General features: G+C 39.0%; 1 protein-coding gene across 2 annotated transcripts in view; it reads right to left on the bottom strand.

Moving 5' to 3' along the window:
- The window catches only part of LOC130913629 (ubiquitin-protein ligase E3B-like), a 33,960-nt gene that overhangs the window by 790 nt on the left and 19,379 nt on the right, over positions 1 to 13,791 (bottom strand). For both annotated transcript variants that reach the window (XM_057832391.1, XM_057832392.1), the window contains exons 22-26: positions 7,253 to 7,318; positions 7,120 to 7,178; positions 6,863 to 7,045; positions 3,806 to 3,917; positions 3,645 to 3,737 (exon numbers count right to left, since the gene is read on the bottom strand). In XM_057832391.1, the coding sequence (XP_057688374.1) occupies positions 3,645 to 3,737; positions 3,806 to 3,917; positions 6,863 to 7,045; positions 7,120 to 7,178; positions 7,253 to 7,318 (513 nt within the window). The remainder of the gene's footprint in view (positions 1 to 3,644; positions 3,738 to 3,805; positions 3,918 to 6,862; positions 7,046 to 7,119; positions 7,179 to 7,252; positions 7,319 to 13,791) is intronic.

The raw sequence follows: 13,791 nt of genomic DNA, 5'->3' as shown, positions 1-13,791 counted from the left end.
TTTTGCCCGCTCAACAGTGTGACTGTTAATTCAATCAAGAGTGTGACTGTTAAAACAATGACTAGAACAAGGAACTTGCCCGATCGAAACTACCACGTTGGACAACAGTGTTGTAACTATATTCTGCCCACCAACAAGCCCCCAATAAAAGTTAGCAGCGCGGGGGAGCTCGAAGAGAGACTTCAATGAGACAGCATTGATCGCGGAACTCTGTCTCCTGGCTCTCCCAACCTGCAGATTGAGAAACGTCAACTCTCTGACTCTGCCTGACTTCGTGCCCTGCCTTTTGTCAGCTTGCCTTGGGTAAATAACTAAGTTAAAGAACAAGCAAATGCTTCATCCTACTCCTTTTTGGACACAATGAATAAATTCTAATATTTATTATTATTATTGTCTTAAATATTATTGCTGTTATCTCAAGCATTATAATTGGTTTGTCTATTTTTTGTTTTTTTTTGTTTTGTTTGTTTATTATTTTCTCATGTCCAAAATAAAGCATTCTCATTCTCATTTATTCTCATTCTCAACAAGTTTTAGACCCAACAGAACCCAAACAAGGAGCAGACTCTCTTCTTTCAGCAGGAAAAACAAGTTAGCTCATATCTTTTTCCATTCTTTAGAAATCAGCATTAGAAAATAGCTTAGTTTGAACAATTTTCCAATTTCTGATTAAAAAAACAGAGAAATGGAGCTTTTTGTAAAAGCATACATTTAAAAAATAACTGACTTTAACACAGCTGTTTTTTTGCTTTTGTGACATCCCAAACATCTGAATAATTTTTTCCTTCAACAAAATAACAAACAACAAGACAAGTAGAGCTTTTGACAGCAAAGTAACAATTTATTTACACATAACTAAACTAGTGAACCGAGAGATGACGCTGTTGTGCCCGCGGCTGTCTCGGCAGACGGGGTAAATTTTTCCCTCATCACCGTCTGTCTCATCAAGATATATATATTTTTTTATCTTTCTTTGATGATTGCATCATTTTCTTTCCAAAACAATCCTCAAGTGTTGTTTGCCTTTTGTTTTCCATCGTCCTCCACATTTTTCTCACGCTTCTTACTTCTTCTAACTTCCGTTTCCTGACTATTTTTCTTCATTTCACTTCCTTTCATGGTCCTATATGAGTTCTTACCAAATGCGCAACTGCCCTCCAGTGGCCGGTTTTATTGCTTTAAAATGGGTTTTGAGGATTGTGCATTGTAGCGAAGTTGCATCAGAACCTAGAGATGCCTCTTGTAAAAAAAAAAAAAAAAAAAAAAAAAAAAACGTAAAAGATGTATAAATACGTTTTTCTGGACACTGAAACAATTAAAAATAGAACGTATTCACACGTTTTTGGGCGCAAATGAGTTAAGTATATCTCTTAATGGGATAACACTGACAAAATAACACTTTGACAAGACTGCTGTTGTGCTAGAGCGCCATAATGACAGGCGGATCTAAACGGCAGATTAAAAGACAAATTTCTTGTCATCTACGCTTTGCCAAATTGTTGTATATAGTCGAATCGTCTCAAAATATGATTGTAATTCACATAATAATGCTGTTTAAGATTTTTTTATGCTGTCACAGGCAATTTAAGACACGCCTCAATGGGAAACTATTGCCTCTTGCTAAGCAAAAAATGTCAGAATACTTGTAGTAAACTTGTAGCTATTCTGCCAAGATGCTATTACCTAGCATTCCTAGCATCCAATTGGCTAAGAGGGACCGCTAACACAACTCTGATTTTATGTTTATTGTGCAACAATCTAATTGTAACTAAAAATTGTTACATTTTTTATGCATTTTTATGCATTATAAAAGATTTAAGTCTGAATTTTGGGGGGCGTGGAACAGATCAGGGCATTAACATGGAAAATGCATGAGTTTTCAAGTTAAGAAACTAACCCTAACCCTAACCAATTAATTTCATAAGCAGAGGTACCACTATACAGTTGTGGTCAAACGTTTACATACACTTGTGAAGAACATAATGTCATGGCTCTCTTGAGTTACCAGTTATTTCTACAACTCTGATTTTTCTCTGATAGAGTGATCGGAACAGATACTTCTTTGTCGCAAAAAACATTCATGAAGTTTGGTTCTTTTATGACTTTATTATGGGTGAACAGAAAAAAGTGATCAAATCTGCTGGGTCAAAAATATATATACAGCAGCGCTAATATTTGGTAACATGTCTCTTGGCCATTTTCACTTCAATTAGGCGCTTTTGGTAGCCATCCACAAGCTTCTGGTTGAATGTTTGACCACTCCTCTTGACAGAATTGGTGCAGTTTAGTTAAATTTGATGGCTTTCTGACATGGACTTGTTTCTTCAACATTGTCCACAAGTTTAAGTCAGGACTTTGGGAAGGCCATTCAAAAATCTTAATTCTAGCCTGATTTAGCCATTCCATTACCACTTTTGATGTGTGTTTGGGGTCATTGTCCTGTTGGAACACCCAACTGCGCCCAAGACCCAATCTTCGGGCTGATGACTTTCGGTTATCTTGAAGAATTTGAAGGTAATCCTCCTTCTTCATTATCCCATTTACTCTCAGTAAAGCACCAGTTCCATTGGCAGCAAAACAGCCCCACAGCATAATACTACCACCACCGTGCTTGACGGTAGGCATAGTGTACTTGGGGTTAAAGGCCTCACCTTTTCTCCTCCAAACATATTGCTGGGCATCGTGGCCAAACAGCTCGATTTTTGTTTCGTCTGACCACAGAACTTTCCTCCTAAGGGTCTTATCTTTGTCCATGTAATCAGCAGCAAACTTCAGTCGAGCCTTAAGGTGCCGCTTTTGGAGCAAGGGTTTCCTTCTTGCACGGCAGCCTCTCAGTCCATGGAGATGCAAAACACGCTTGACTGTGGACACTGACACCTGTGTTCCAGCAGCTTCTAATTCTTGGCAGATCTGCTTTTTGGTGATTCTCGGTTGAATCTTCACCCTCCTGACCAATTTTCTCTCAGCAGCAGGTGATGGCTTGCGTTTTCTTCCTGATCGTGGCAGTGACAAAACAGTGCCATGCACTTTATACTTACAAACAATTGTTTGCACTGTTGCTCTTGGGCCCTGCAGCTGCTTTGAAATTGCTCCAAGTGACTTTCCTGACTTGTTCAAGTCAATGATTGTTCAAGTCAATAATAGCTCACAAGAAATTGCTAATTCATGTTGCTGTATGTATATTTTTGACCCAGCAGATTTGATCACTTTTTCTGTTAACCCATAATAAAGAATGTTTTTTGTGACAAAGAAGTATCTGTTCCAATCACTCTATCGGAGAAAAATCTGAGTTGTGGAAATAACTGGAAACTCAAGAGAGCCATGACATTATGTTCTTCACAAGTGTATGTAAACTTTTGACCACAACTGTATATTTATTTTTAAACCTTACATGGCACTCATTTAACTCAAAGGCTGCCATTGAAAAATACTAATATGCCAAAATTACTGTATTTTTCGCACGATAAGGCACACCTTCAATGAATGGCCTACTTTAAAACTCTAGGGCAATCCGCATTATAAGGTGCAGCAGCAGTAGTTGTATAGTAGTAGTAGTAGTAGTGGGGTTTGCGTTATACATCCATTAGATCAGTGCCCCCCCCCCCCCCCGCCCCCCCGAAAGACTTAAACATTTTGCAGTTCACCTGATCATCTGACACCTCCACACAACGGATTGAAAAGGGTGGCTTGAGGTAGGCAAAACCTAGGAGAGGTGGTCTTGAGCAGCTGGTAACAAACTAAATAAGAACAAATGAGTTTAAGAAAACAGGGTGATACAAATAAAAAAGACGAGAAATGAGCATACTTTGAGGAACATTGCCCTTTCCTCCGCTGTGAAGTCGCTGGACAAGATGTCCCACAGCCATATGATGACACGATGGCTGCTATGAAAACCTCCATAATAGACTGTGTGCTTCCTATATCATATAAAGAGTGTAGCATCAATTTTGATAAGGTTTTTTTTTACAATGATGACCGAACATTTGAGAACAGGGGTGTCCAAAGTGTAGCCCGCTCCCCAATTCCCCGCTCCACACCAGGACTAGCTAGAGAGTAGTGCTGCAACGATTAATTGATTAACTCGAGTAATGGTTTGTTTTGAAACTGTTTGCATTTAGTTTTATTGATTTAGCCGGATACACTGCCCTCTAGTAGCAACAGTGAATATGACATAACATGACATTTCACTTGGCTGAATCCAGCTGCTCCCTGTTAAGACCAACATAAGTTTTTGTTTGAGCAAATACGTTTTTTATGCATTTGTAATTTTGTTTATGGGTCCATTTAACCGTTTTTTGTGGGAATATGTGTTTGAACAATTTGTTCAGAGCATTATAAAAAAAAAAAAAAATGTTAGCATTTTGGCTAGCGGACCTTTGCTACGCAAGTTAGCCAATTGTTCTTTTGTTGTACTTAGATCATTTTTTATACTGTTTGAGGCTAAGCACAGCTATTTTAATTTATTTTTAAATGAAACACTCGAGTTTTATTTTGTTTTCGCATTTAATGCTCTTTTGAAACTGCAATCTTTGCAAGCCATTGTTTTACATCTCCTAAAATGTATTCTGCAACACATTAAATATTCCTAATCTGATTACTCAATTATTCATTCACTCATTATTCAAATATTCACCCTACTGGAGAGAATCACTTAAACAGTGCTTCCCCGTAAGCTCAGTGGTCAAACTTGACAAGATCAGGAAATTAATGTAGGGTTAGGTTTTAGGCTGTAAAAATTCAGTGTTTGACATAAATAAATTCATATATATTTAAAAACAATCCACTGTGATTTTCTTGACCTTTCCAATCTATTGTGATAAAACAAAAAAATTTAAATAACTGCATTAACCGTCAAAGTGAAGTCTAACTGTAACTGTAGTATTGAAACAAATCTGAATAAGGAAAACATTGCAATAAAATAATGCAAACTGGTTAAACTTGAGAGTAGCTGAGCTCTATTGTGACAGAACATCACTTCAATGATAATCTGGCGCCATCTAGCGTCGTGAATAGGTATAATGTCTAGACTGCGATTATAAGACGACCCCCACTTTTTCAGTCTTATTTCAATGCAAAAAACGCTGTCTGATATTTGGGCCAATACTATATAATCCGATATAAATTTATATACAGGTAGTCCCCGGGTTACAAACGAGTTCCGTTGCTACGCTGGCAACGTAACCTGAATTTCCGTGAAAGTCGTAATCAACCCTTAAATTCCCCAAAATAACTATTCAAAAAGTCCAAAAGTATTCAATTTTGTTTAATGACGGAGGATACAATGCCCTGTGGTGGCAGTATTGGGTGTGGCTGGACTGTCGCCTTGGCTTCTATGACTGAGTAGCAGACTTATCTGACATGGATCTAGAACAGCTGCCCTCTTGTTTAGCCCACATAAGGCTGTACGTTTTTGCAGCTAATATATGTTTGTGTATGCATTTGTAATTAAGTTTAGAGCTACAGTTTGTTGAGTAATGTGTGAGGAATTTGCTCTGAAAATTGTAAAGATTTTAGCATTCGTAGCATTTAAGCTAACAGAGTTTTGCTAGGCAAACTAGGCTAGTTTAATCTACCAAATTCACATTTTGATCAGACGAGATGGATGTTTGAACACCAGTTGTTTTGTGTCAGGTGTTTTATTGTTAAAATGTGTGTCGTTTTGAACATAAGTGTACATGTGTGCTACAGCTTTAAAAATTGTCAAAAGTGAAGGAAGGAAAAAGCTTCAGAAACCGTAATTGCCTTGTTTGCTGTCTGTTAAGATGAACAATTTAACATTTAGTGAGGACAGAACACGTCAAGTTAATAAAGTTAAACATAATGTGTGGTACAATAAGGTACTGTCTACGCTGCGGGCGCCTAATGATTCGATTACGATTCAGAGGCGCCGATTAGATTATAAATCGATTATTGATGTTACCAGAAATTCCACAATTGTTCAAAAATCCTCTCAGGCTAAACCCAACTAATATTTCAGTATTAAGGTAACAGTTGAAAACTGTCAATAAAATACTCAAGTCCCCGTTCTGTATCAGCAGCTTTAAATTACATTCAATCAGTTTAATGATGTGAATCAACCGTTTAAGTTGTTAAAATTGCTCCCATTATTCCAGAATTTGCCTTCTGTCTACTTTTGACATGTCAAAGTTTTAAAATTGTTCAATCATTTAAAGATCGATTCAAGTCAAGATTTTGCCGATTTAGGAGTATTTTAGATGAAAAGTTAATTAGGTTTCTCTATAACAGACCCTTCTAAAGAAGTCTACTGCTTCAAGATGGCGGCAGTTTACAACGCGGCAACTACTAAACAGCAAGTCTGTCATTTCGCATCTAGTTTTCTTTACATGTTATAACTCCTCCGTCGTCTGTCATTTCGCATGTAGTTCTACATATATGTGATATCTATCTACCATAGCCATATGTGGCCGTATGTTTGTAGCAACTTGGAAATGGGCGTTGTTTGAAGCAGCTGTCGGCCGCAGTCAGGTATTACTGTTTTTTCTCGTGGCATGAGTTTAACATCATAATCACTCTCGGTCCGTTCCTCATTGCATCCTGAAGACCGCGCTGTGTTTTAGTTCTGCTTTACCTGGTATAATTCAATAATCGGAATTTGGATGTCAGTGAATCATTCTAGAATCTTCCACGGCCGAATTGCGAATAATCTAAGAATCGGAAATTTCGCACGCCTCGTGCTGCCAAGCAATTAAATTTCTTAATTGTGATTAATCGCATAAGCTCTGTAATTAACTTGCAGTTGTTGCATTAGATTTTTCTGAAAGCAGCCCTCAGAGAAAAGAGTTAGAACACCCCTGTTGAAACACTCCAGAATGAAAGAGGGTAAAAGATGGTAAGCACATACTTGAGGTCATCCAAGTCAATCTCGGCATTGTCTCCCGAGACTAGACGCTGAACCTCGGGTGTCGAAAACATGTGCAACCATTCCGGGTGGATAATGCTGCGAAAGCCTCGGATGAAAGCTGCGGTTTGCTCCTTGATCTGAGTGTGCATCCGGAAGTGAGCCATGAGGTGGATGTAGCTGAACCTGCGCAGTTAAGCAGTCAAATGAGAATCACATCAAGACATTACATTTGAAAACCTGAATAATGACTGACATACTTATTTTCATTGGTGACTGGCATTGTCTTCCCTCCAGGTATCAATTCATGACAAACTAGCTGTATGAAAATATGCAGTCAATCAACATCAGAATTATATGTATTTATATTTCTTTCTGTCCCCCAATTCTTACCTGTCCCATTACATCTTCATCATAGGATAATGAAAGTCCAAGGTCCCCTACATCTCCATCATAACGCTGTAAAACATGCACACAGAAGTAGGGGTGTGACAAAATATCGAAATGGTGAAATATTGTGATACTTTGTATCCCAAAAGGTTATCGATATGCGCCTGCCAAGAATCGAGATATCGTTTTAAAAAGGTGTCAATGTCTAAAAAAATAAAAAGAAACCAACAAGTTGCTACCAAAATTTTCCACCGTAATAGTGTCTCAGTTAACTCTAAGGATGCATTGCCGGTGCTCAACGCCCAATCCATTTAGACTGGGAACATTCGTTCATTTGAAACCAGAGCATTCACAGTCATTCTGTCCGATTTTCGGGGCATTTACAGGTCACTTGATGTTCATTTAAGGGCATTTTCATGTCATTTCCTGTTGAGTTTGAGTCACTTCCTATTTATTTGGGTGATTCCCAGGTCACTTCCTGTTCTGTAACTCAAAATAAACAGGAAGTGACCCATAAAATACCCCAAAATCAACAGGAAGTAACTGAAAATCAACAGGTAAATGACCTTAAATGGCCCAAAATTACCTCATTGCCTGGTAAAGTGTGGATTTGACGTCTACTAGTGATGAACTCATTCCAATTCACAGCAGAAGCTTGTTTTTCTGTTTATTAGTTGTTTGTAAAATATCCAAGAATGATTTCCTGACCAATGTATTGATAATCGTTGTATCGCCATATCGTCAGATTATCGTTATCGTGAGTTTTGTATTGCAAATCGTATCGTATCGTGAGGTACCAAGAGGTTCCCACTCCTACACAGAAGATATCCTGCTCAAACTAATCTACAGCATGTGAGGGGATAATAATGTGGCGAACTGCAATCAACCCCTAGATGCTGAATTTACATTTAACTAATTCACTTGACGGCGACAGACGTCCATTCCAATTTGACTAGGGGTGTGGGGTTGGATTAACTACTTTGAAATATATGTGCAACAAAATATTGGAAAATCAAAAACAAAACAAAAAAATTAAATTAAATGAAATAAAAAAAAAAATTTAAAAATCAAATTTAAAACAACAAATTTAAAAAATATATTTTTTTAAAAATATGAAATAAAAATGACGGAATTTATTTTTCCGATTATCATTTTAAAAATATTAATTGTATATCTTTAATACATTTTCTATATTTTTATTTATTATTATGTATTTATATTTTTTAAAGATTTTTTTTAAATTTTATTTTAGGATGTTCTTATTTTCAGCTGTATTTTCAAATGTAATTTTCTGTATTTCACATTTTTTCTTTAGACTATAGACTTAAAGCAACACTTGGTAACTTTTCAGTTTTAATCGATTTTAGCGACGCCGGTGGACAAAAGCGGTAGTGTTTTGCCTTAAGGAAGACTGCGTTTCCCATGAGGACCAGCACGAACCCGCTTAGTGTTGTAAAATCATGACTGTCGCCTGCAGATGGATTAAAAAATATTTGTGTTTCCAGCGGCTGTGTGAGGGATGAAAAGTAATAAGGTAATGAACCCAGCCGTGGCTAAACAATAGCATACAGAAGTATAAAAAAGTAGGTGAAACTTTGGGAATTTCTCACATTTCTGTATAAAATCAACATCAAATGTGATCTGATCTTTGTCAAAAGCACACAGACGAAAAAACAGTGTCTGCTTTAACTAAAACCACCCAAACATTTATAGGTTTTCATATTTTAATGAGGATCGTATGCAAACAATGATAGAAGGGGGGGAAATAAGTAAGTGAACCATCACATTGAATATTTTGTGCCCCCCCGTTTGGCAGCAATAACTTCAACCAGACGTTTACTGTAGCTGCAGATCGTTCTGGCAAATCGATCTGGACTAATCTTGGCCCATTCTTTTCTACAAAACTGCTGTAGTTCAGTCAGATTCCTAGGTTGACTGGCATGAATCGCTGTCTTCAGGTCATGCCACAGCACTCAATGGGGTTCAAGTCTGGACTTTGACTTAGCCATTCCACAACGTGTATTTTGTTCTTCTGAAACCATTCTGAAGTTGATTTACTTCTGTATTTTGGATTATTGTCTTGTTGCAGCATCCATCCTCTTTTTAGCTTCAACTGTCCGACAGATGGCTTCAGGTTTTCCTGCAAAACATCCTGATAAACCTTTGAATTAATTCTTCCATTAATGATTGCAAGTTGTCCAGGCCCTGAGGCAGCAAAACAGCGCCAAATCATGTTGCTCCCTCCACCATGCTTCAAGGTGGGGATGAGGTGTTGATGTTGGTGAGCTGTTCCATTGTTCCTCCACACATGACGTTGTGTGTTACTCCCAAACAATTCAACTTTGGTTTCATCAGTCGACAAAATATTTTGCCAAAACTTCTGTGGAGTGTCCATGTGCCTTTTTGCGAACATTAAACGAGCAAGAATGTTTTTTCTTAGACAGCCGTGGCTTTTTCCATGGAGTCCTCCCATGAACACCATCCTTGGCCATAGTTTTACATATAGTTGATGTGTGCACGGAGATATTGGACTGTGCCAGTGATTTCTGTAAGTCTTTGGCAGACATTCTAGGCTTCTTTTTTAACTCTCTAAGTATTCTGCGCTGAACTCTTGGCATCTTTGGTGGACGGCCACTCCTTTAGAAAGAAGAAACAGTGCCAAACTCTCTCCATTTGTATACAACTTCTCTGACTGTCGACTGATGAACATCCAGACTTTATAGATGGTTTTGTATCCATTCCCAGCTTTATACAGATCAACAATCCTTGATCGCATATCTTCAGACAGCTCTTTTGACTGAGCCATGATGCACATCAGACAATGCTTCTCATCAAGACATTTCTTACCAGGTGTGTGTTTTATAGTGGGCAGGGGAGCTTTAAACCACTCATCAGTGATTGGACATACACCTGACTTAACTTTTTAGGTAAAAATTGGTTTCAATTGCTCTTTAGGCAGAGGGTTCACTTACTTATTTTCCCCCCTTCTGTCATTGTCTGCATGCTATCCTCATAAAAATATGAAAACATATTCATGTTTAGGTGGTTTTAGTTAAAGCAGACACTGTATTTTCATCTGTGTGATTTTGACAAAGATCAGATCACATTTGATGGTGATTTTATGCTGAAATGTGAGAAATTCCAAAAGCTTCACACACCTTTTCATACCACTGTAAAAGAGTTGTCATTCAACTAGTTGTCAGTCGACATATCATCACAAAACTTATGAAAGGTTGAAAAGTTAGCTAGTGTTGCTTTAAATCTTTTAAATGGCTAGCCCTTATGTCTGAAAGCAATTTCCTAGGTCGACAGACACGCAGATGACACGTTTTTTTTACCAAGTCCGGGACGCTGCAAGTTTTAAAGCAGGCGTTTATTTTCAGGGTCACAGCACGAAGGCTGATGACGTAAATATCATGGCGGGCCGATCGAAATTTCCTCTTTCTTCGCGGCAAGACGAAAAGCGGTAAACAAACATCGCAATTATCAACATGGCAAACTGGAAATAACAAAATTAAACAGGAAACATAACGAAATTAAACTGCTACTGGAGCGTAGAGCCGAGGAAGAGACAGTCCATCGTCCATCTTTAAAGGGTATTATAATACTAAGGGGCTGTGAGATATCAATAGAACCGTTATGTGGCAAGATAACAAATATTAATAAAGTTAACAAAAAAATACATCACATTCATGAGCAATTATTGAAAATAGATACAAAATTACCAACATTTCCGAAAGTATTCCGGAAACAGCCGAATGGGGCGGAGACGTCACAACAAGGAAACAAAAGATCGAGGCAAGTGCCATCGTTGTTTATCGACAATAGAGAGTTGCGTTCGTGTTTTATCAAAAAAAATCGCTAAAATGGTTCAAACCCGTCATGCTATGTGACGGCCCCTGGCCGTTTAATAGTTAATTTTCTGAGACTCTTCCAGTCAGCTGATCGTCGCCTCCACCAGCTGGCTGCCTCCCTTCCCACTATGACGAAAGCTGATCGACGTAGCACGGACTGACGACTTCGCCGCCGCTGATTGGCCAAGAAAAAGGCGCCAAGCTTCATAAACCTGCCGCTGTCAACGCTCTATGAGGTCGCATTTGACAGCATTCTGCCGCGGTCCTCCTCGCCAGCTGTTTGCTCGCCATTCACTCTCGTTTGCATTTGATCGCTACTTTGATACACTCCCGCTTTTTCGGTGAGGTCGTTTGTGTTTATTCGTTATTGGATCCTTTTTCTTTCACCACTGTATATAAGAGCACTGAAGCAAATAGGGGTAAGTCGCCATTTCTGTTCAACCCGTTTTCTCCTGTTTTGTATAGCGTAGGAAGCTAGGTTAGTGGCTGTCTTTTCTTTGTTCTTTTTCATGATCAGGGTTTAGTTAGCGGGTGGGGTCTAAGTGTAGATTCCTTTTGTTTGTTGTTTTGGCCTGGGCTTACCCTGAAGCCGCGCTTCATCCACATTTTGTACATATTCATTGCGTGTTTGATTGTTGTGTAAATAAATTTGTGTCCACTTGTGAATTTGTGTGGCTCGTTTTATGTTACGCCCTTCGCGAGCCGTACTTGGGACGTGACATGCTATGTGGTGTACAAATAGCAATTTTGTCACACTGTAGTACTCACGAGTTCCCGAACGCGAGAAAAAGAGCTAGACTACGCACACAATGAGTAAAGTTTGTCCGTGCTAAGAGGGCGAATTTTGCAGACCCAGCCTCCGGCACGGTCTTGTATGGTGCGCATTTTACACCTGAAAGCTATTCGAACTAAATGAAATCAGGTTTTGCTAAGAAATTGCTGCTGAAAGTAGATGCGGTGCCCACCATACATGTGTAGCTACCTAAATGTCCCGATATATCAAGAAAAAGGACGATGACTGGCTCTGATGAGACCACCCCACCACCCCAGGCAAAGCAAAGGAGGGAAATGGCCAGAGTGAGTTCTCTTTTATAATTAAAAAATATATAACGCATTGGCTATAGGACTGGACACATGTATAAATTATCGTTCGTAAAAGATATAGAACAAATCCTCTAATCCCATTCATATTTGTGTCTGTTGGCAGAGCGAAAACCTATGATAGCACAATAAATGATAATTATTCTATACATTACTTTATTTTGCGGTCACGGTGTATCAGCTTCACAAAAAGAAATGCAAAACAAACCATTCGGTGTTTCCCACACGATCTGTTGCCGGAGTTTCATCAGTGTGATTGCTCCCCTCAATGATTCTTTCATTAGGCTGCATTGGCTTTCGTTTGGTCTCAAATTGATAAGCCAAAACACCAAAGAAAGGTTCATAACTCTCCTCGTCACCATTAGAAGAACTTTCGTTATGTCGGATTCGTCGCTGCAACTAGAAACAAAATTGTCCGCCATCATCACCGCCATTCAGTACTAAGCACTGAGCCGGTTGTTTCCTTGTTGTGTCGTCACGCACACAATATGGCTACGTTCATACTACAGGTCTTAATGCACGAATCCGATTTTTTGTCATATCTGTTTTTTTGGCGTGCCCGTTCAGACTGCCTTTGTCCATTGAGACCATTCAAGTATTAAGCATGCGCAATAATTCGCAGTCCGACAAGCGCTGAGCAAGACGACCCGCATGCGCAAAAGCATCAAAACAAATGACCGCACATGCTGGCTGTCATCCGTCATTCCAGGGATATCATATTTTCCTTTTTAAAAAGAGGACACAAATAACAGACATAAATAATCCGAGTTTAGGCTTATATTCAAAGTATATGGATCAATAACATGCACGCACCGTCCGTGCATGTCACACACACATATGCGCAGTTTGCCCCGACTCTCGGCCGTGTAATGTTGAAATACTGCTTATATGGAGCTGACAGAAAACCGATCATTCTCAGGCTTATCCTCAACCCATTTTTTTTTTTTTTTAATGACTGTTGTCAAGTCCGACTCTTCCTAAAAAGCCGTGTTCAAGGCAAGCTTGGCGCTAATAACGCACAGCTGCGACGCTACCGTGGCGTATCTCTCGCTTTTTGATGACGTAATTGCTGCTTGAATTCTGATTTGAGAGACTGGACAGTTCAGAGCGCCGCGAAAGTCTGGAAAGATGTGGCCCAGATCGGTTTTGAACCACATACGAAAGAGACGCAGATCGGATTTGAAATGGTCCAGTTCTATGCGACTTGTCACGTTCAGACCGTCAAGTTAATGCCTCACTCAAGTCGGAAAAACACGAAAAAATCGGATTCGTGCAGTAAGACCTGTAGTTTGAACGTAGCCTATGCTAGATTTCCGGGATTTCGGGCGCCGGTCGTTTTAGCTTGACAATCAATCCAAATTTCTATCATTTTCTTGGTGTTGCGATGTAATTACACGAAGTGGCATGATATGAATCCGAAAGGCATGCGTTTATGGATTAATGATGGAATATTAGCATTCCCCAGGTGTTGTAATACCCTTTAAATATGTGTGGGGGGTTTTGTCGTCGTTGTCGACTAAAAATGACGTTATCTCCGCGTCACCTTACACGGTAATTCACCGGAATATAAATCTGAAAGAGCTTTAG

Source organism: Corythoichthys intestinalis, chromosome 3 (assembly GCF_030265065.1).
Source record: "Corythoichthys intestinalis isolate RoL2023-P3 chromosome 3, ASM3026506v1, whole genome shotgun sequence".
Classification (NCBI taxonomy): Eukaryota; Metazoa; Chordata; class Actinopteri; order Syngnathiformes; family Syngnathidae; genus Corythoichthys; species Corythoichthys intestinalis.
This window is presented reverse-complemented; position numbering and strand designations above follow the sequence as displayed.